This window comes from Muntiacus reevesi, chromosome 4 (assembly GCF_963930625.1).
Source record: "Muntiacus reevesi chromosome 4, mMunRee1.1, whole genome shotgun sequence".
In the NCBI taxonomy this organism is placed as follows: Eukaryota; Metazoa; Chordata; class Mammalia; order Artiodactyla; family Cervidae; genus Muntiacus; species Muntiacus reevesi.
The window spans coordinates 117,254,619-117,277,362 of record NC_089252.1 but is presented as its reverse complement, the minus strand read 5'-3'; the positions used below and the strand labels follow the sequence as shown (position 1 = coordinate 117,277,362).

Here is a 22,744-nt window from a genome sequence, read left to right as displayed (position 1 = left end):
GGCACCTGGTTTTAGGTGTCGTGAGGCCCAGCTGCAGCAACGGCACCACCTGCCCTGCAGGTCAGTTGCTCAACCAAGTCCTGGATTTCATGAGCTTATAGGCAGCTTCCTCTCTTGCACTGGCCCTGAACTTGCCACTTAACCTGCCACCCTCAAACCCTCCCGATGAAATTGTTAACTGCTGTCTTACTCAACATTCGATTGTTCTGTTGTTCATGCCGGAGGAAGAAACGGAACAGGCTCCGTCTTGAAAGCAGGGTTCCACCTTGGGCCAGACTGTGGACTCTGAGCTCTATGCCCAGTATCTCTGGAAACGATACACCAACTGGAAAAGCAGGCCCCGGGAAGGAAGAGCCCCAGGGCTCGTAGCTAGACTCTCTGCCCAAAAGAATACCCTCATTATCTGTGTGATCACACAGAATCATACATTCTATTACGCTTATTGGGGTATGACCACAGGCCTATTGATAACTGTCCAGTGTTTACCACCTAGGCTTCAGGCATATGAATCAGGGCTTAACTTTGACTGTATCTTTCTTTTCCTTTGTTCGGACTAGTTTCAGGGAATTTGGGGAGGTGGGTTTGGGCACGTATATAAGGTTTTCACAAAAACTGTTCGGGGCCCTTGGCTAAGAGCAGACTCTGCCTTGGGCCCGTGGGTGTGATAAACTGCACCCCACTGTCTGCATCGTCCTTCTGAGTGAGTGTGTTTCCCGGAACACGTGGCTGCAACAGCGTCCACCCTCTGGCTTTCTCGCCCATCCAAGCTGAACCCCTAGGAGAGAGATCCAAGTTGGTCCCACAGTTCCTCAAAACAGTTTTGGAAATATGAATCATCCCTGTGCATACATTTCACTTATCCAACACGGAAGAACAGTTTCTAGTAAGTTTATTTCCAGAACAATAGTATTTGTGTCATGTTATTAAAAAAAACCCATAAACTTATGTATGTGACTAGACTGCAGTAGAGTGTAAGGAGTGACCTGTTAGTAATGATTTGCTTCTACGTATTGAGACTGAAATTGCTTACTTTAGATGTGGTTTCTGAGAGGGGATGCAGGTGTCAGAGACGGTCAAGAAGGTTACTACACACAAGCCAGGGGGCTGTCTGCAACATGACGGCCGCCAGGAACAGACATCCTGGCAGGACGGTGCGGAGGCCAGTTCATCCCGCGGCCAGGGACAGCTGCGGGATAACAGGACCCTGACTGCACACAAAACACACCTTACGGCCCCCAGGAAAGACCCAGGCAGCAGGCTGAGTCCTTCTTCGGTCTCACTGCCCTCAGGACCAGCCACCAGCACACACTGCCTCTGCTCGCTCTCCTTTGCCTCCAGATCATCTCAACTGACCTGCCCATAAGGCTGGATTCTCCCTCCTAGAGAAGTCTGTTAAGCCCTTAAGTGACTTTTTTCCACTTCAGTTATATTTTTACTCCCAATTCCTATTTTTTTATTGACATTCTCTATTTGGTAAGACAGTGTTCTCACGTGCACACGTGTGTAGTTGCTCAGTAGTGTTCGACTCTTTGTGACCCTTTGGACTGTGGCTTGCCACGCTCCTCTGTCTGTGGGATTTCACAGGCAAAATACTGGAGTGGATTGCCATCTCCCTCTCAAGGGGAATCTTCCCAACCCATGGATCGAACCCTCACCTCCTGCGTGGGCAGGCAGATTCTTTACCACTGAGCCACCAGGGAAATGTTTGTCTCTAGACCTGACTCAAGTCTGTCCATGTTCACAACAGCTGACTTAGTCTTGGCCTAAGCCCAACGTCTGGGTACCCTTAGGGATGGCTTCTGTGGACGGCTCGTTTCCTGTGTGTACACCGTATTTTCATTTCTTTCTTACCATGTTTCATGTCGTTGACAGCATGGTATTCTAAGCAACATAAAGTAGCGACTCTGGAGTCAGACTCGCTCCCCTCCCCGAGGCTGGCCTCAGTTTCCGTTGCTGTCTGCTGATTTACCTGAACTGCCTGCAAAGCAATGTGCGGGCCCTGGTGTCTCTGTGGAGACGCTCCGTGGTCAGCTAGTGGTCAGACAGGGCCCCCAGAGTGTGCCGAGGGCCCGGCCCCGTGCAGCTCTGCTCAGCCCTCACGCCTGCTGTGGGGCCTCGCGGTCCCGGAGCCAACACAGCGCCTCCCAGGTCTCCCTACAGCCAGGCCTTCCAGAAGAGCCGATGCTTTCGGGCTTCTCAAGGGCCCCTGGACCCCTGGTTGCCCATTCCCCTCCTTCTCCTTTAAACTTCTGGCTTAAGCATTATTCTCCCTCAGGCAGGCAGTTGTGATGTTAAACCACTGCTGGGGAAAAGGCATTTTGCACTGCATGAACTCTGAGCTTCAATTCAGTTCAAATAAAAACTGATTTGCACTTGGGGTCTTCCAGAGAACCTCCAGGCAACTCAGTCTGAGACTCAAATATTCTTTTTTTTTTTTTTTACAACTAAGTCACAAAAATCACTTCTGAAGTACCTTTTAACCAGCAGGTTTAATTTACTATTGTGTTCAGCCTCAATCCGTGTAGCTTCACAAAGCAGTTAGCCAAATCTCAAGATTCAACCAAAAAGTTCATCACTCATCTTCCCACCAAAACCCTTTTTATATTATTGATTAGACAACCCAAAAGTTTTTCTCCTGAAATTGATACTTCATTTTGTTTCAGTGTACCTACTTTTTATCTACATCTGTTTCAAAGTTTCCTTTGCTTGTAAGCCTATGTTTGGAAACCCATGGACAAGAGGAGCTTGGCAGTCTACGGGGGTCGCAGAGTGTCTCTACAAAATCCATGTTAAAGCCTTAACCCTCCCACTCAATGTGATGGTTTCAGGAGGTGGGGCCTTTGGGAGGTAATCAGGGCTGGGTGAGGTGGGAAGGCTGTGGACAGACCTTTTTGGTCATTTCTTCTCATACTGTAAGACTCATCTTGAGAACTTGCTGCAACACCACTTCTTCAGCCCCTTCTGCACTGATTCCGAGTCGGACGTTGGGCCTGGGAAGCTGCATTTCTAACGAGCTCTTAGGTAACACCAGCGCTCCTCCTCTGAGGCTCTCACTGTTTAGCTGGTGTTTGGCCCCAGAGTAGCAGCCAGTGTGCCGTGTGTTTTCTTGGGAGTCTCTGACCTTGCCCTGGGAGGGCATTCCAACATGCAAGCTGAGGCATCAGCATTCATCCCTTCTGCAGGCCGGGGGGCCGTAACTCAGCAGGGGCGCCAGGGTCTTGGACAGCAGCTGCACGGACAGGTGTCCTCCCAGCCGGCTGCCTCCCCCCTCCCCGCGCAGACGGCCTGCGCGCTGAGCTGTCCTCCATCACCCACTACAGTGCCCACCAGTCCCGACATGCTGCTTTCAGGAAGCAGAGCTGCCGGAGGAACGGCCGCCAAGAGCCCCCCTGTTTCAGACACGGGGCTGGGGCTGATGTAACTCCTGCAGCTTCTTCGTCCCTTGGCAGTAACGGATTCTAGCCATTTGCAAAATTTTAAACAAATACACATCTTGGGCTTCCCAGGTGGCACTGTGGTAAAGAACCCACCTGCCAAAGCAGGAGAATGAAGGAGACACGGGTTTAATCCCTGGGCCAGGAAGATCCCCTGGAGGAGGACATGGCAACCCAGCCAAGTACTCTTGCCTGGGAAATCCCATGGACAGATGAGCCTGGCGGACTGCGACCACGGGGTCCCAAAGAGTGGGACACGACCGAGCACACACACGCTCAGAGTCACAAGAGAGCCTGCTTTCTCTGCTCCGCTCTCCCCCAGGAGAACTCGGGAGTCTGCAACCCACAAGCGTGCTCACAGGACCCCACGGTGCTGGCTCCCCGCCCCCAACTCCGATCTCAGACTCCCAGCCTCCAGAACTGTGAGAAATACAAGTCTTTTATTTAGGAGTCACCCAGCCAGTGGTGTTCCGTTAACAGAAGCCTGACAGACTACAGCAATTCACACATGTTCAGTCATTCCATAGTCCGTTAAAACAATGGCAGCTCTCATAGTTAAGCTATTTTCTCATTAAACTAAAATAGTGATATTCCCATTTAAAACATCTCTCATTAAAGGCCAACACTCTTAAAACCTCTGCACTTCAGCTTCTATCAGAGAGAACACACAGCATACTTACTTCCAAATTGCTGCTGCTGCTCCTGCACGTCAAGCTGTCCATCAAGGTTCAGTTTTATTAATTAATCCGCAGCTCTTTCTGATATTTGCATGACACGTGGTAAGAAATACAGTTTGTTGAGAAAAATACAAGAATTACTTATTTTAGATCTTGTATTGCTTTATCCAAAATTAAGTTCTATCGCAAATTTTTTCACCTGAACCACATGTTTTAACAGCATCCTGATGAAATGTACATATTTAGCACTTTGATCTTTTAACACATAACTTTTGAGCACTATTTGTAGCCAAAACTTGTCATGAGCACTAACTCAAATTCCTGGTTAAAAAAAATCAAGTCATTTTTTATTCCAGGACTACAGGTTTTATGTATTGAGTTGGCCAAAATGTTCATCTGGGTTTTCTGTAACATCTCATGGAAAAACGCCAAAGAACATTTTGGCCAACCCAACAATATGTATTTAACACGAGTTTTACTTTGTGCAGAGTACTGCACAGTATCAAAACAAGTTCCAGGCTGGGACTCACTACTATTATAATTCCTTCTTAGTTCTTCAGACTAACAAGACTCAGATTTATTATATTTAAAAATATTAAAAATTATCCAGATTTTGTCATCTCTTCACTTTAGATAGTTGTTCTTAATATTTATAATACAATCTTAAGCGTATAAGCATAAAAACACTGCACACTTGCTATAATTTAAAAGAATTACACTGGGCAGACAAAACTTTAAGTCAGTGATTCTCCTAAAGCAATCTGCATTCTGTTAACACAAACAACTTAGCCGCAGTCCCTTCAGTGGCACAGACCAAACTGTGCCATGAATGTTCCTCAGATGTGGTTACAACAGCAGATTCATGTTCCCCAGTACTAATGTCCTAAAACTGTCAGCACAAACCACTGAGTTTACATGAAAATTTATATCAGCTAATTGTAAGAGTACAATTGGACAGGAGCAGTGATCAAAACCATCCCCAAGAAAAAGAAATGCAAAAAGGAAAAATGGCTGTTTGAGAAGGCTTTACAAATAGCTGAGAAAAGAAGAGACGCCAAAGGCAAGGAGAAAAGGAAAGATATACCCATCTGAATGCAGAGTTCCAAAGAACAGCAAGGAGAGATAAAAGAGCCTTCCTAAGTGAACAATGCAAACAGAGGAAAACAATAGGAAAAGACTAGAGAAGTCTTCAAGAAAATCAGAAATACCAAGGGAACTTTTCAGGCAAAGATGGGCACAATAAAGGACAGAAACAGTATGGACCTAACAGAAGCAGAAGATATTAAGAAAAGATGGCAAGAATACACAGAAAAACTATATAGAAAAGATCTTAATGACCCAGATAACCATGATGGTATCAGCACTCACCTACAGTCAGATATCCTGGAGTGCAAAGTCAAGTGGGCCTTAGGAAGCATTACTACCAACAAAGCTAGTGGAGATGAGGGAATCCCACCTGATCTATTTCAAATCCTAAAAGATGATGCTGTTAAAAGCGTTGCACTTATTATGGCAGCAAATTTGGAAAACTCAACAATGGCCACAGGATTGGAAAAAGTCAGTTTTCATTCCAATCTCAAAGAAGGGCAATGCTAAAGAATGTTCAAACTACCGCACAACTGCACTCACTTCACATGCTAGCAAAGTAAAGCTCAAAATCCTTCAAGCTAGGCTTCAACAGTACATGAAAGAACTTCCAGATGTACAAGCTGGGTTTAGAAAAGGCAGAGGAACAGAGATCAATTGCCAACATCCACTGGATCATAGAAAAAAGAAAAGAGAATTCCAGAAAAACATCTACTTCTGCTTCACTGACTATGCTAAAGCCTTTGACTGTGTGGATCACAACATACTGTGGAAAATTCTTAAAGAGATGGGAATACCAGACCACCTTACCTGCCTCCTGTGAAACCTTTATGCAGGTCAAGAAGCAACAGTTAGAACTGGGCATGGAACAGCAAACTGGTTCCAAACTGGGAAAGGAGTGTATTGTCTGTATATTATCACCCTGCTTATTTAACTTATATGCAGAGTACATCATGTGAAATGCCAGGCTGGACAAAGCACAAGCTGGAATTAAGATGCCAGAAAAAATAGCAATAACCTCAGATATCCAGATGATACCGCCCTAACGGCAAAGTGGAGAGGAATTAAAGAGCTTCTTGATGAAAGTGAAAAAAGAGAATGCAAAAGCTGGCTTAAAACTCAACATTCAAAAAATTAAGATCATGGCATCCAGTCACATCACTTCACGGCAAATAGGGAAACAATGGAAATAGTGACAGACTTTTGTTTTCTTGGGCTCCAAAATCACTGTGGACAGTTACTGCAGACATGAAATTAAGACGCTTGTTCCTTAGAAGAAAAGCTATAACAAACGTAGACAACGTATTAAAAAACAAAGACATTACTTTGCTGACAAAGGTCTGCAGTCACACATACGGTTTTTCCAGTCATCATGTATGGATGTGAGTGTTGGACCATAAAGAAGGCTGAGCACCGAAAACCTAATGCTTTTGAGTTGTGGTGTTGGAGAAGACTCTTGAGAGCCCCTTGGACAGCAAGGCGATCCAACCAGTCCATCCTAAAGGAAATCAACCCTAAATATTCATTGGAAGGACTGATGCTCTAGCTCCAGTGCTTTAGCCACCGGATGCAAAGAGCCGACTCATCTGAAAAGACCCTGATGCTGGGAAATATTGAAGGAACAGGAGAAAGGGATGACAGAGGATGAGATGTCTGGATGGCATCACCGACTCAATGGATGGGAGTTTGCATAAACTCTGGGAAATGGTAAAGGACAGGGAAGCCTGGTGCGCTGCAGTCCACGTGGTCACAAAGCACTGAAGAAGCAACTGAACAACAGTACAATCACTATGATAATTTTTACCAAAAGCGTTTCAATAGTTTCACCATCAGGATGGTGCAGGGTCACATGTGCTAAATACCAGCTCTGAGCTACGAGCTGAATTCTGCCCAGGGGCTAACACAAAGCTGCAGCAGTTATTACAAAGGGGTCCTGCACGGGACGATGGGGCTGCTCTCAGAAGCAGGCCGAGGAGGGTCGGACTTGACGTCTTCCTGTGGGGGATGCATAGCAAGTGCTACCACATCTGGTCACTTCACTGAAATTCCTGCCCACCTCCTGCTGGCATTTGCATTTTCCACCCACGGGTTAGGTTTCCAAGAATGGCCTTCCCAACTTAGAAAAAACCCCGAGGGAAAGACCTGCTAGAAATGGGAGGGAAGCGAAAAGAGAAATAGCAATCCCTAAACTAATACTGGTGGAGAAGGCAATGGCAACCCACTCCGGTGTCCTTGCCTGCAGAATCCCAGGGACGGCGGAGCCTGGTGGGCTGCCGTTTATGGGGTCGCACAGAGTCGGACACGACGTTAGCGACTTGGGAGCAGCAGCAATCTAATACTGCAGAAAGCACCTTTCCACCCCGGCCTCTCCTGCTCCACCCGGCCAGCTCCAGGCTGCGCTCCGGGAGCCTCCCCTAAACCCAGGCAGCAGCGCCAGCCTGCCTCAGACGCTGACGTCACGGAGTCTTCTTCCTCAGATTGCCTCTCGCGTGCCCCCGGCGATCACAGCTGCTCGGACATGAGCCCCAAACCCCGCGCCCAGCACCCCTCGCCCCGCCCAGCGGCCCCAAGGCCGTGAGCCTCATCGCCCCCCTCACGCAGCCCTCCGTCCAGCAGGCCTCCCACCCCCGGAGACCTCGGGCAGGCGCAGCGTCGGCCGCGCGCGCACGGCGCCTTTCCCGGGGCGCCTCCCCCGGGAGGGCCCCACGGGCGGCCCCGGCCCTTCCCACAGGCCGCGGGGCCCGCGCCCCGAGCGGCCGCGGGTTTGCATGCCGGTCGTCCCGCCGCCGCGCGCCTGCCGGGCGCCAGGCGCTCAGACGGCCCCGGGACAGGCCTGCACTAAGGGGCTCATGGTCTACACCCGCGAGACGAACCGCACTGCCCCGAAGCGTGGGCGCACAAGCCGCTGTGGGGAACGGCTTCCGGGGCCCAACACGCGGGCCCAACTGCGCAGGCGCACGCCCCCTTCTCGGCGGGCTCCGCGCCTCGCCCCGCCCCTCCGGCCTCCCTCCCGACAGGCCGCGCGGCCCCGCTGCACGCCGGGAGTTGTGGTCTCGGCGCGGGCGATGCGAGCGGGCGTGGCGCGTGGCAGGAAGCGGAAGCGGCCGCCGCGGCGCTAGCACTGACGTGTCTCTCGACGAGGCGCGGCGCTCCAGAGCAGGCCCGGCGGCAGTGGAGCGGCGGTCGGAGCGCGGCGGAGCCGAAGCGGGACCCGGAGCCGAGCAGCCGCCGCCATGGGGAGTGAGTCCCTCGGGGCGGCACGGGCGCGGGCGGACCCCCGCTCCCCCGGCAGGGAAGCCCAGCCGGCCCCGCGCCCCTGCTCCCCGGGGCGGCGCGGGCCCCCAGCCCTAACTCTCCTCTGTCTCTCCCCCCAAAGTCAAGTTTCTGGAAGTCATCAAGCCCTTCTGTGTCATCCTGCCCGAAATTCAGAAGCCGGAGCGGAAGGTGAGTTGGAGCAAGGCTCGGGGAGACTGCTGCACCCCGGTGAAGCGGCCCCGACGCGCCGAGTGGACGCCCCTTCCCCCGAGTCTGGTCCGGGCGGCGTGCTTTCCCCCGAGCCGCGCCGGGCTTCGGGTGGAGCGTCCGCTCTGGACGTTCCTCGGGTGGCCCGAACCCGGGGGTTGCGCTGCCCCGAAGAGGACCCTGGCCTGAGTGAGGAAGGCCTCGAGAGCCTCAGACGCTGCGGTTTGAGCTTCTCGCTCTCCTCCCGCTCCAGTGGGAGCGGATCGCCGGCTGTCCTCTCCCGGAGATGCTCTTTTTGTCCAGATGCTGAAGGGAGTTGAGAGCAGCCACTTTATGTGTGTAACTGAGTTTGTCCCTTTTCCGTGTGCCCTCACTGTATGGAGAATGAGGACATACTGTGACCCCTGTCTATAGCAGGTTCATTAAAACTTGGGAAGATAGGAATGTAGAGCTCTGTTGACGCTTTATCAAGGATTTTTGCATGTGCACGGCGTCAGGCCCAAACAGTTGCCAGTGTAACCGAAGCTGTTAAGCAAGGAAGAAAAGCTTCACTGGGTTCTTAGGATAATTAACAGGAAGGTGTTTTTGTCCTCACATTCTTTGCATCTCCTCGTATGTGCTGGCTTTGATGGGCTGATAGGCCAAGTTGTGTATGTGTCCCCAGCACAGTAGAAAGGGCCTGGCTCTGGAGGCAGGCTTGCCTGGGATCCACCCTCACACAGCCTCTTAATGTGTGACCTTGGCCTTGTGTGTAACTTGAGTGTGGGGAGTGAGCAGTAGAAATCTGTGCAGGGTATGGCAGTGGCTCCTGAAGGGACTGACTCTGGAAGACACTGTGTCTGATGGCAGCCTTGAAGGAAAGGATAGGAATGCTAATGGCATAAGGAGGATGGAGTCTGCTGAGGCAGAAGACCAGTGGGTGGGAGGGTGTTCAGTATTGATAGAACAGAAAGGGTGGGCAGGGAGCCAGACAGATGAGAAAATTGCTTTGGGGTAGGGTAGAGGTTGAGGGGATTCTGCCAAGAGAGTGAACTCCAGAGGAATGGGAGGCAAAACTGGGATAAACAGTTTTTGATGTTTTGCTGTTGAATTTGGCTGCCTCCAGGAGAGGAGACTTGGTTATTTAGGAATGAGGAGTGCTGTAAGACCTGTCCACTATCTTTCCTCATAAAGAATCATTCCTAGCTTGTTATGTTACTGGTCAGCCTGACAAGGCGTTGATCTCCTTGGCTGCCTCCTGATTTCCCGGTGGGAAGGGGTGCGGGAGCGTTCTCAAGAGGAAGAGTTCTATGGACTCCCCCCAGCACACATGGAGTGTCTCAGTGTCCGATCCCCGCGCCGTGGTGCACTTGTCCAGTGGGCAGCGCTGAGGTGCTGTAGCCTTGTCTGACCAGAGAGCTGTGGCTCCGGCTCTGTGCTCACTTAGAACAAAGCTTAAAAAGTGTTTCTGAAGAACACGATTTTGTTCACTTACTACCTTCACTCACAAGGTGTTTCCGTGTTAAGATTCTTAGTCCACAGAATAACTCCTGTGTTTTCTAAGCCTTTAAAGCCATTCATTCTTGCTGTGCAGGTCACAGGTGCTATGAAGACACTTAGCTTTCAGAGTAGAGGGGGCTTGGGCAGGGTGTCTCAGCTTCCCCAAAGATGCTTCTTAGTCATCTGTAAAATGATTCTGAATAGTCAGCTATCCTACTGACATACCTGAGGAGCTGTGAAAACTCTTGTTAAACAGACGCTACCAGTAGTTAGTGAGTCGGCTGAGGATGCAGCTCTCCCTGCTCCTCCAGTGTATATAACATCGTTTTACCCTTAATTCGAAGAATACTGGAGAATACACAAAGAAACACAGGTTTCAAATTAGTTGATTCCAGCATAGCAAGATTTTGTCCATTACAAAACCCTTTCAAGTGAGAAGTGATGCTCCTGTGCTGTAAGGCCGAGTCTGGTTTAGGAATCACTTTCTGTTTCAGAATCACTTTCTGTTTCTAGTCTTTGATCTTGGGTCGGATCCTAAACTGTTCAAACTGACGGTTAAGAGCGCAGGCTTTGTACTCAAATCCATTACAGCTGTGGAATCTGAGACAAACGTGAAAGTGAAGTCACTCAGTAGTGTTCAAGTCTTTGGGAACCCATGGACTGCAGCCCACCAGGCCTCTCCATCCATGGGATTCTCCAGGCAAGAATACTGGAGTGGGTTGCCATTTCCTTCTCTAGGAGATCTTCCCGAGCCAGGGATTGAACCTGGGTCTACCGCATTATAGGCAGACACTTTAACATCTGAGCCACCAGGGAAGTCCATTTTTCTAAGATTCAGTTTTCTTGTAAAACAGTAAGGATAACATTACGTTGTGTGAAGATTAATTGAGATGATGTACATGCAGGTCTTTGCATCTGTGCCTTATACACAGAAAGGCTTCCCAGGTGGCTCCGAGGTAAGGAATCTGCCTGCAGCTCAGGAGACGTGGGTTTGATGGGTCGAGAAGATCCCCTGGAGGAGGAAATGGCAACCCACTCCAGTATTCTTGCCTGGGAAATTCCATGGCCAGAGGAGCCTGGCGGGCTACATTCCGTGGGATCACAGAGTTGGCTGTGTGTGTGCGACACAGAAAGCATGCAGTACACACACTTGCGTTCGGTGCCTGGTGTGGACTGTCCTCGGTTTGCTTTTCTGTGAGCAGAGGGAGGCGTCTGAGCAGAGTCCGTTTCTGCTAATTTGCGTATGGAGATAACTTCTTGTCTTGATTCGCTCCGTTCTGCCCTAGATTCAGTTTAAGGAGAAGGTGCTGTGGACCGCCATCACCCTCTTCATCTTCTTGGTGTGCTGCCAGGTGAGCCGGGCCTGGGTCCAGGCGCGGGGCCGGGCGGTGCGAGGGGGCCGGAGGCATGTGCCTGACTCCTCTCTGCTTGCTTGCAGATCCCGCTGTTTGGAATCATGTCCTCAGACTCCGCCGATCCTTTCTACTGGATGAGGGTGATCCTCGCCTCCAACAGAGGTAGGGCTGGCCTCTGCGCCCCGGGCCGCGCGCTTGCCTGGCCGCCGGCGCTCACACCGCGGGCCTGGCGTTAGACGGAGCCCAGAGTGTTTGGAGGGAGCGTTAGCGTGCCGTGCTGACACCGCCCAGTGAGTGCCGGGCTCGGCGCCACGCACGCCATCCTGTTAGAGCTGCTCTGCAGGCAGGACGAAACCTGGAGCCGGATGAGTCTCCGTGGCGGAGGTCTTTAAAACACGTGGGAACGCAAGAATGCCTCTTACACAGCTGAAGTGGTGACATTTCTGTCTTTCTCCTGCTTTGATAACATTCTTTAGAATATGTAATTTGTTTCTCAGCTGTGTCTTGTCCATATCTACAGGTTCCATATACGTGTCCAAAGAAATAAGTGCATGAACAGTGTATTGTATACTCTAACCAGTTACCTGTTTGGGGTGAGGGGGGATTTTGAATGTTTATGCTGATACTGCTTTTGATTAACTCGTTTTAAAAATATGGTTCAAATTAAGTTCTAAATCAGTTGGAAGTATAGCTTGTTTCAATATAATGGAAATAGAGGTTTACTAGAAACTAGATACAATTGTATGGCCCTCATCTCCAGACTCTGGAAATTATTCTAATGTTATCCTTTTTTGTTAACTGATGAAGAGACAAACCTATCTTATCTCTGTACGACCAGCGTGAATCTGTTTTCATGAATTTAAATGTAGCAGTCAGTTTAAATGCCATGTGACTCCTAAACAGAATGTTAGCTGGCGGACTGAACAAGATGAATTGAATTACCCTCTCACTGCTGATATTTGGGGCGTCTGTCTGAGTTGAACGTCGCTGGCAGACTGAAGCATGTTGGGTTCGTGCTGGGGCACGTAGTCCAGCTGTGTGCGACCGTTTTCTTAGCAGCATCTTGCTCCTCCACACTGACGTCAGCTGTGTTTTGCCCCCTTCCTAAGGCACGCTGATGGAGCTGGGCATCTCGCCCATCGTCACCTCTGGCCTCATCATGCAGCTCTTGGCTGGCGCCAAAATAATTGAAGTTGGTGACACCCCGAAAGACCGAGCCCTCTTCAACGGAGCCCAGAAGTGTAAGTGGAGTTTTAAATGATGTTCAGATGTCTGTAGTTGAGAATTTGAATTTGCTATGAAGTTTGGGTCATCAAAAATTGGCTTGGGGTTTTCGGGGCGGGGGTGGGGGTTGGTTGTCTTCGGCAGGAGTGGGGGCGTCGTTGCTGTAACCCCCTATTCCCCCCAGCCCCCTGTGGCCTGTTAGCAAGTTGGGAGGGGCTGGAGCAGGCAGAGGAAGGGTGCTGGTGCCCAAGGCTGCAGGTCCAGGGAGGGAGCCGGGCTGGAGAGCCCGCCCTCCGCCATCACCCTGTCCTTCCCACTTAGCAGCGGGGCTGTGGTAAGAGTTCATTTGAACATTGTCTGTAAAACACCAGTGAGCGGCTCATGGTGGTGCCTGGCAGAGTGATTTTCCTCCTGTGGGAGTTTTAAAGGAGTCACTTTAGAGGAGTGATGGTTCTCTCCACTTAGCTCTGCCGGGTACCAGCTCTGTGACTCTGGGCGGTTAGATGCAGCTCGTGTCCCAGTTTCTTCACCTTAAAAATGGGGGTAATGGTATTTTCCCCGTAGTAAATCATAAGCAGCACTGGTAAAGTCATCAGAATTAGCCGAGTTAAGCCTGACTATGGATTGACAGGTATTAATCAGGAAATAATAATTATACTTTCCTATCTAGCCATTTTTCCTTCCACACCAGCATGTTTTAAGATCTTAAGTTAGTAGGTTAAAGAGTTGAGCACAAAAGACTAATCTAGTTTAAACTTGTCAGTTTCAGACACAAATCAGGATTTTAAAATATATATGTGCGTTATTTTTCAGAAGTATAGATCAGCTGTTTTCTCTTTGGTCTTGGACTTTATAAAAAAATTTTTTCTGCTCTTTTTTCTGCCTTAAGAATGCGGTCTCATTGAGCACTTTTAAGAAGTCAAAAAGGGACTATATGACAGGCGCTTTGGAGTAGAATATATATTGGGGCGGGGGGTGGCAAACTACGCAGAGAGGCTGGAGCTGAATCCCAGTCCTATGCTGTAAGAGCCACGTGTATCGTGCGATCCAACAGAAACGTGTGGATTCCATTGTGCGTCCCGGTGGAATGTAGTGAATGATACAGGATACAAGACTGTCCATAAAGAGGAAAGCCTCCTTTGGGAGAGCTCCGGGAGAGCTGTGTGGCGGGGGAGTGGGCTGAGTGAACTGGTGGCGTGATAGGTTTTTCCTTAAATAATACATTAAATACAGACTGGGAAGGGCTCGCCTCATCGAGCAGTGTGCTGTGCCCTGAAGCGCGAGCCTGTTGGGCGCCCTGGGCGAGCGCTCCTGGAACCCGGGCCCCCGATGATGACCTCAGTGAGGTGTGCAGGTTGCGGACGTCCCTGAGTTGTGTTCACATCTGTCGTAAGAAGCTGGGTGGTGACGCTTCCAGTCTTTCTCCGCCCGTCACTGAAAGGAGATGCGTCTGGGAGGAGGTAGAATGAGAGAGCTCACGAGCTTTTGTTCAGAGTTTGCGTTATCGTGCGTTATTGTCACTCTGTCGACGTGGGTGTGGAGCGTTCCTGGCCGAGCTTCCTGGGGGCAGGGTCTGTTGTCCTCACCTTGGTCCTGCTGGCACGCAGTCGGCATCTGGTCACCGTATCCTCAGGACGCACGGCAGACCCCTGAGCACCGTTCTCCTCCCGCCTCTAGTGTTCGGCATGACCATCACCATCGGGCAATCCATCGTGTACGTGATGACGGGGATGTACGGGGACCCGTCCGAGATGGGCGCCGGCGTCTGCCTGCTCATCACCATACAGGTAACACCAGGCCGCACCCCTCTGAGGCCCTCACACCCACCCCTGCCCAACAGCAGACCTGAGTCGGGCTAAGAGAAGCTTCCTGAGAAGAGGTCCAGGTCCTGGGTTGCCCTCTGAGTTCAGAGGAGACCCCAGCAGCTGGCGGGCCCTCTGCCTTCACGGGTTCACATCGGAGAAGCTAGTTCCTGAGGAAGGACAGAATTGTGCTATGGGGAGCAGTCATGCCATCTTTTTAGGTTTCTGTACTTTCTTTGTTTTTTTAATACTGACAGCTCTTTGTGGCTGGCCTGATTGTTCTGCTTCTGGATGAACTTCTGCAAAAGGGGTATGGCCTGGGCTCTGGGATCTCCCTGTTCATCGCCACGAATATCTGCGAGACAATCGTGTGGAAGGCGTTCAGCCCCACCACCGTCAACACTGGCCGAGGTGAGGCCCAGTGCCCGTGGACGGGGTTCGGTGAAAAATGCCAGCGTCCCCCCATTTCAGGGAAGAGGTGCCCGTGGATGGGGTTCGGTAAAAAGCCCTTGCGCTCCCCCGTTTAAGGGAAGACGGATCAGTTTTAGGTACAGCGCTTCTGATTGTTCTGTGTGTGTGTCGGTAAAGGTTTTGAAGATACAGGTTTCTGCTGACACCCATGTGTCACTTAGGGTTAGGGTTACAAACACGGGCGCTGCCGGGACAGCCGGCCCCGCCCCACTCGGCGCAACCTGGCCGTCACTGTACGGGCGGAGCAGGGCTTCCCTGGTGGACACCCACTTGCTTCCAGCCTCTGCAAGGGGCGCCTTGTAAAAGAGGCAGGGATGTGGGCGCTCGCAAGCTGAGCTCCGATCCTGGCCGCACCCTTGGCTGCCGGGATTAAAGGACAAATAACGTGAACTCGCGGGACTCCAGGCTCACAGCAGGCGCACGGTGAATGTGAGTAAGGGCGCCAGCTTACAGAGGGCGTGTGCAAGGAGAAGTTCCGAATGTTCAGGGAAGTATGGCTGACTAGGAAAGGTTTTTTCATCACTAAATGTGTTATTCACTCAGAAGAGGCCTAGGAGAAGCAAATGTTTGCACACATTTGACTGCTTTCTTTGAAGTAAGGGCCAAAAACAGTCCCTGACCTCCAGAATCCACGTAATCTTGTCACTAGACTGAAAGAGGTCCCCACACCGGTGAAGGCCGCTCCTGCTCCTTCCCGTGAGCCGCTGGTGGGCGCGCTCCGCTCCCTGACCCTCTTCTGGTCTGCTGCCGGCCTGCCTCGCGGCGCCCTAGTGGGCAGGCGTGAGCTCCGACGGCAGTCAGCCGTGTGTGGGCGCATGTGTTGTCCTCTCAGCCTGGCTGTTGGGGTAAGGAGCAGGGAGCCCGAGCCTGCCTCTTCTGGACAGCCTGGCCGCAGGGCTGGGTGCTGTGCTGCCAGGGAGCGCCCAGGGACGTGGGGTGGGCGCCTCTGAGCCCCTCGGGCAGGAACCCTTAAGCTGGAGCGCCTCTGAGCCCCTCAGGCGGGACCCCTTAAGCTGGAGCGCCTCTGAGCCCCTCAGGCCAGGATCCCTTAAGCTGGAGCGCCTCTGAGCCCCTCAGGCGGGACCCCTTAAGCTGGAGCTCCACAGACACAGCTCTTCAGACGTTGAAAGTCTTAGTCGATCAGTCGTGTCTGCCTCTTTGCAGCCCCATGGACTGTAGCCCGCCAGGCTCCTCTGTCCATGGGATTCTCCACGCAAGAGTACTGGCGTGGGTTGCCATTTCTGGATGGCATTTTCTCGACCCAGGGATTGAACCCATGTCTCCCACGTGGCAGGCTATCTTGACTGGCTGAGCCACCAGGGAAACCTGGTGTTTAGACAATCATTCCACATGCCTGATGGCCCTTGACTCAACAAGCCACAGAAGTAAGATCAGTTCATTCAAAAAGGAAGAATAGCCCCCTCTGCAGGTTGAAGTCTGCAGAACATCTCCGTGGTTCCGGAGCTGATCCCGTTCTCCTGGGTTCCGGCCGCCAGGGTGCTTAGGGCCGCCCCGAGCTCCTCCATCTACCTTCGCCCGTAACAGGAATGGAGTTTGAAGGCGCCATCATCGCGCTCTTTCACCTGCTGGCCACCCGTACCGACAAGGTCCGAGCCCTGCGAGAGGCGTTCTACCGCCAGAACCTCCCCAACCTCATGAATCTCATCGCCACCATCTTCGTCTTTGCGGTGGTCATCTATTTCCAGGTGCGCTCAGATCCAGCCCTGGGGAGTTAGGCGGGTCTGCATTTCCCGTGCCCACAGCCCAGGGGCGGTGTGAGCCATCGTATAGCAGTGAAATGAGCAGGGGGCATTTGACGGAGTGGGTTCTGTGGGCTTACGGGAACTTGCCTGAGCTAACAAGCTGAGGCAGCTCTAGAAAAGTGAATCAAGGCCTGAGACCTCGCTGCTGCTTAGCTGAGGTCTGTAGGTGTGAGTCTGCCTAGCTTGCTTCCGCACAGGAGACCTCAGCTGCCCACTGCTTTTCTCTAGTTGGACTCGTGTTTATCTTCCATCAGCCGCCTGTATCCTGACATACGGGTGTTTATACCGCCAGGCACTGGGGGCTGAGCACATCCGTTCCTTTGGTTGATGCTGGTTAATGACATGTTAGCTCTTTGGGGTCTTGGGATTTGATTGTCGAGGTTTTATTTTAAATATTCTGAACCCTGTTCTAGGCACTGGGAGGTTGTTTTTTTTAAAAAAGTACATAAAGGAAGCCCTTTTTATTTTTCAAGGGTTTCAGCGGGAAAGCTTGCATTCATAGAAAAATAGAGAAGCCTAGCTTCTCTGCAGTGAGTGAGACCGTCCGTGAAGGGCCCTGCTGGGCATGGGGCTTGTCCGGGGCTGCCGCGGGAGCGGGGGAGGACTCTGGCGAGCCACCGATAGCACTTCCTGTTTTCCACGTCGGTGTTCCTGTAATGCGGTGGACTTTGTTTTTTGACAAAAACACTGCTGTGCTTGGGTGCATTTTAAGCAGCTTTCCTGGACCCTTCTGTGCCTTTGCCCCGAGGGCGGTGGCGGGTCGGGGGGGACGTCGAGGCCCCGGGTCTGAGCCCTGCGCAAGGCTCGAGCGCGGCAGTGAGAACCTCGCTTCTGCTCGGCTCCTCAGGGCTTCCGCGTCGACCTGCCCATCAAGTCGGCCCGGTACCGGGGCCAGTACAACACCTACCCCATCAAGCTCTTCTACACGTCCAACATCCCCATCATCCTGCAGTCCGCCCTGGTCTCCAACCTGTACGTCATCTCCCAGATGCTGTCCGCCCGCTTCAGCGGCAACCTGCTGGTCAGCCTGCTTGGCACCTGGTCTGTAAGTGCAGCGGCTGCAGGAGCCGGGGCGGCCGCACGCCGGCGCGAGGGCCGTGGCCGGGCGGGGCTGGCCCCGTGTGCCTTGCTCACGAGCAGCCTTTGGTTTCCCCCGATGCTCTCCGGCTGTGCCTGGCGCAGACTCGGTGACGTTTCTGGGGGGACAGCTGCGCTGCGGGCGCCTGCTCAGAGCTGCGTCTGCTGAGGTGAGGTGAGGAGCGGCGCTCACGCTCTCTGAAATCCCCCCAGGACACTTCCTCCGGCGGGCCGGCGCGGGCCTACCCCGTGGGCGGCCTCTGCTATTACCTGTCCCCGCCCGAGTCGTTCGGCTCTGTCTTGGAGGACCCCGTCCACGCCGTGGTGTACATCGTGTTCATGCTGGGCTCCTGCGCCTTCTTCTCCAAGACGTGGATCGAGGTCTCGGGCTCCTCCGCCAAGGACGTGAGTAGGGGCGGCAGCCTCTGGGAGGGCTCCACGCGGCCCCAGCGTCCTCGCCTGCGGCGAGGCGGGGCTCGGCTTGGCCCTCCCGGGGTGGGCCTGTGCACACTCGTGGCAGTTACTCCTTGCTAGAGCCAGTCCCAGAGCGTTAGTGACCGTGGCCGCAGCCCGGGATAAATGAACCCGCGCTCGTCTGGGCGGCAGCGGGCAGAGTAAACGTGACTTTCCCTGCACCTTCTCGGCGGCGGTCTCACCGTGCCGAGGGTGCTGGGGGGCGCCTGCGTCTGGTGACAGGAGAGTCTGCCCGGCCTCGGACTCCACGTCTGAACTTGGCCCTTGTCCTCCCGGTGGGCGTCACACAGGTTGCAAAGCAGCTGAAGGAGCAGCAGATGGTGATGAGGGGCCACCGAGAGACGTCCATGGTCCACGAGCTCAACCGGTGAGTGCCGGCCCTGAGGCTGACGGGGGTCCCGGGGTCTTCAGGCATCCGCGAGCCTGCTAGTGCCGATGCTGGCGAGGTCGGCTCGGTGCCCCGGTCCCTGCCTACAGAGAGGCAGCCAGAGCGGGGAGACCAGAAGCTTGTGGCGGGCAGTGCGGTGAGGGTGCTGACGGAGCGGCTCCTCGCCCTGCTCCTGCGGGGGGTTCTCCGCAGGGTTCTCTGGGGGCAGTCCAGGAGGAGGGTGGAGGGTCGGGCGTCTCAGGAGCGTCCAAGTGCAGGTGAGGTCAGAGGGGCTGGTAGAGGCCGCTGGGGGGTCGGCGTGTGGAAGGCCCATGCCGGAGGCTGAGACCGCCGGGCCGGGTGAGGGGGCTGGACTCAGGTGGGAGGGGTGAGGAGGCTGCGGCAGTCTGCAGGCCTCTCCCCCCGCAGTGGGGCTGCCCCGTGGGCAGCAGGGTGGGCCCCAGTGAGCGCCTCAGACTCTTAAGCCACCTTAGCTCACTCTGCCTCGGTCCGTGAGTGAATGAGTGAACGTGGTGGTTTCCTGTAGAGCTGTGTCCAGGACCGGGTTCTGTAGTCAGGGCCAGGTCTGTCCTGGGGACCACAGCTCGCCTGCCTCGACGACAGGCAGACAGTGTGGCAAACGCCAGGTCATTTTCTGGTGCCTAACGGGGGCGGGCAGTTTCGTTCATTCCTTTAAGAATTCTCTGACGCCTCTAGATTCATAGTGCTGTTGAGGAGAAATATAACGAAAAGTCATAAAGGGACATTTTATGTTACCTGTCTTCAAAACCTTTTGTGATGTTTTCAACGTCTCGATTTGGATTGGTCCTATTTCAGTAGCCGCCAGTGACTTGCGTGGCAGCTTATGAGACAGCAGGGCCTAGTCTAGACCTCGAGGCTGCCTGAGCAGGTGAAACCTCACGGGGTCGTGGAGCGAGGGAGTCAGGGTCCCCGGGCAGAGGTACGTGGGTTACTGCACAGCGGCCCCCGTGGCCTGGATCAGGCCCGAGGACTCTGGGCAGCCTGTGGCTGACGCGCGCCCCTCCCCAGGTACATCCCCACGGCCGCGGCCTTCGGCGGGCTGTGCATCGGGGCCCTCTCAGTCCTGGCTGACTTCTTGGGTGCCATCGGGTCTGGAACCGGGATCCTGCTGGCGGTCACCATCATCTACCAGTACTTTGAGATCTTCGTGAAGGAACAGAGCGAGGTCGGCAGCATGGGGGCCCTGCTGTTCTGAGCCGCGGCCCCCGGACCCGGCAGAGGCGGCGTGCCCCACCGCGGCCGAGAGGGGACGAGGGAGCCACGCTGCAGAAGCTCGTCTCGGGAGCTGCTGAGTCTCAAGGACTTCGGTTCAGTCACGTGTTTGAATTTCACGTTCTTTTCATTCCACTTTGTAAAGTGTTAGAAATTTTCCAGTTTAGAATTTTGCTTTTCGTTCCGGCAGTGGCAGTGGCACTGCAGAAGTGGGGCCTCCCTTGGCTGCCGGCCGGAGGCGGGGCTGGGCCGTCGGCATCCCGGCGCCCACGCCGCTTTTGTTAGCCTTTGCACCTTCTCAGTGTCGCCGGCGACCGCAGCAGTCTCGGCTGCCCCGCGGAGGGAGCGTCTCGTTGGTTAGAAGCACAAACGTTGTTGAAACGTCTCTGTCTCAGGTGGCAGGAGGTGGGCCCCCGGCTGCAGGCTGTTCTCTGCTGCCTGAGGGTGGCTCGCTGGCGTGTCCCCGTCACAGTCCGGCCAGAACATCTGGTTTAACGGTTTCTCTGGAAGACAATCATTTTCCCTTTTGAAGTTAGTTGTTTAGGACAGGGTTTCTTCCAAAATAGAGGGATGAACTTCCAGAAGACCCGGCTGGCCCGTCTGTGCGGCGTCCTGTTGGCTGACCAGGTGTCCTCGCTGATGGAGCCGGGCTGGGGGCCGCAGCCTCGCAGCCGCGCCGGGCTGAGCGCGGTCCGTGGTGCGGGGGCCCTGGGCCATCACCGCTTGCTCTCTGCTGCGTCCCCCACCCCCGCTCCTCGGGAGGGGAGGAGCTGCGGCCGGCCCCACACACTGCCTTCTAGGCTGAAGACTTCCCATTTGTATTTTTTTAGAACGTTTTTACTGTGCTTAGGACCAAACACAGGTGAAGTCAGTGCCGGGATGCCTCTGGTCTGCAGTGTCACCAGAACTGCCCAGCAGAGAGGAGACGGGCTGTAGACCCAGGGCGACGTCAGGCTCGGAGACATGGCTCTTTTGCCAAATTTCGCCCGTGTTTGATACAGAGACAATTATGTCTGAGACAGATTCTGTTTGCAATAATAGGTGACCTAGATCTTAGGAATTAGAACCTTCTCAAAGGCCTTTAGGGGAGCCCCTCTCGGGGACCAGCAGAGTTAGGTGCCGCAGCCTGAGGGGTGCTCCCTGGAGAGGGTCCCCCTGGACGCGTGCAGCCCCTCGGAGACCAAACCCACCAGCAGTGGGCACACGGCGGCCTTTGAAGCACAGAGCCAGGAGAGGTGGCGAGTTTGGCACCCATCTGAGTCCAGGGGCTCCGAGACCTCACTGGCCGTGCTGCCCAGGAAGCAGACCAACCGAGGGACGAGACCTGCCCAGCACCACCTGGCGAGTCGGCAACAGCCAGGATGGGCCCCAGCCGGCCCCCCCAGGCCGGGGCCCCCACCCACCACACGTGGCCTTGTCTGACCCAGTCCCACGTGGAGACCTGACGCCCCGCAGCCCCGCTGCAGCCTCGGGCCACGGCACGGCTCGGGCGGCTGACCCGCCGTCACTGGTCATGGAGGCGGGCTGACCCTGACTTCCAGGGGACTGTCACTGTGGACGCCCAAGCGGCATAACTGAGATAAGGTGAATAAGAGACAAATAAAGCCAACTTTTTACAAGCTGCCTGCTGGTGGCCTCTTGGTTTTCAGTTCTGTTGCCAAGGCCAGTGAGAGGAGGGCATGGCCTTGGCTGCCCTTTGGGGGCCCAGGGGAGGTGTGACACTTGAGTCCCAGTTCTGCACGGGTGCCCAGGGCTCCCCCTTGATGGGAACCTGAGAGCTTCGTTGTCCAGGCGTCTGCCGCTGCGCGCGTGCGGGCCTCTGCAGCCCCTCCGGGAACGGGTGTTGGCCTTAGCTGTGAGCGTGGCGGCTGCCAGCGCTCTACGTCCAGGTCGAGAGGCTGCTGCCCGTGGCTGCGGCACGCGTCCTCCCACACCTGGCCGCTGACAGACGGCCGCCTCGGAGGGCCTCCGCTCTGCCCTGGACCCCCAGCACTGGGCGTGGCGCCGGCAGGCGCGATGGCCAAATTTCCAGCCGTTTCCAAAGAGCTGGATGGCAGGCGTTTCCACAGTGACGTGAGCCCGTGCTGTGGGCTGTTGCTCTTGTCCAGACGAGGCTGCACCCCAAGCTGCCCACCCCGCCTCGGGCCCACGACGACACGTGGACAGGGCCTTCCTCCTGAGCCATCCACGTGGAGCCCTGGCCCTCCTCCCATCCAGGAGATGTCTCTGGGGGCGTGCTGGCAGGGCAGGGTGGGCCCTGGGGCCCTCGGAGGGACAGGTGCCCGGGCCTGGCCTGCGGAAGCTGGCACTGAGGCGTGAGACAGGCGGGGTGCCCTGTCACGACCCCCAGAAACTCCGGTCAGAGGAGCTCCCCCGTGAGGCGCGGCAGCCCTCCCCGCCTGGCAGTTCGGCTCTGCCTGTGGCGGAACAGAGCCCTGGGGCCCCTGCCCGCGCTGCCCACTCAGGGCCTTTTCTGGAGGGCAGGCTCCTCCTACCCCACCAGAGAAGAAACAGGCCCCGGGAAGCTGCTGCGGGGGCCTCTGCCGGAGGCCTCTGCGGGGCAAGGAGAGGGGGGCCTGGGGAGGGCCGCCCACCCCACTGCACGCAGGAGCCTCCTGGGGCGCAACGGCCGCCCTCCACCCCTGCCTGCCCCACACCCTCCCCGGCCTGCTCCTGCTGAAGGCCTTTACTGGGCCCAGTTCCCCACCCGGCTAAGTCCTCAGGAAGCTCACTGCAGGGGAAATGGGTGGGCGTGTGTTCCTGTCCAAGGGTCAGCAGAAGGCTCTGCAGGGATGTCAACACCTCTTAGTGCCTGGTTC

The 22,744-nt window shown here is 54.6% G+C and overlaps 1 protein-coding gene across 1 annotated transcript; it reads left to right on the top strand.

Moving 5' to 3' along the window:
* Window positions 1-8,292: 8,292 nt before the first annotated feature.
* On the top strand, window positions 8,293-21,548 carry SEC61A1 (SEC61 translocon subunit alpha 1). Its single transcript, XM_065934038.1, has 12 exons — window positions 8,293-8,437; window positions 8,574-8,641; window positions 11,425-11,490; window positions 11,577-11,655; window positions 12,603-12,734; window positions 14,395-14,504; window positions 14,777-14,930; window positions 16,536-16,696; window positions 17,601-17,798; window positions 18,044-18,235; window positions 18,595-18,671; window positions 19,722-21,548. Exons 1-12 carry the CDS (start codon window positions 8,431-8,433, stop codon window positions 19,906-19,908), a joined length of 1,431 nt encoding a protein of 476 aa, XP_065790110.1. The 5' UTR covers window positions 8,293-8,430; the 3' UTR covers window positions 19,909-21,548.
* The last annotated feature ends 1,196 nt before the right edge of the window (window positions 21,549-22,744 follow it).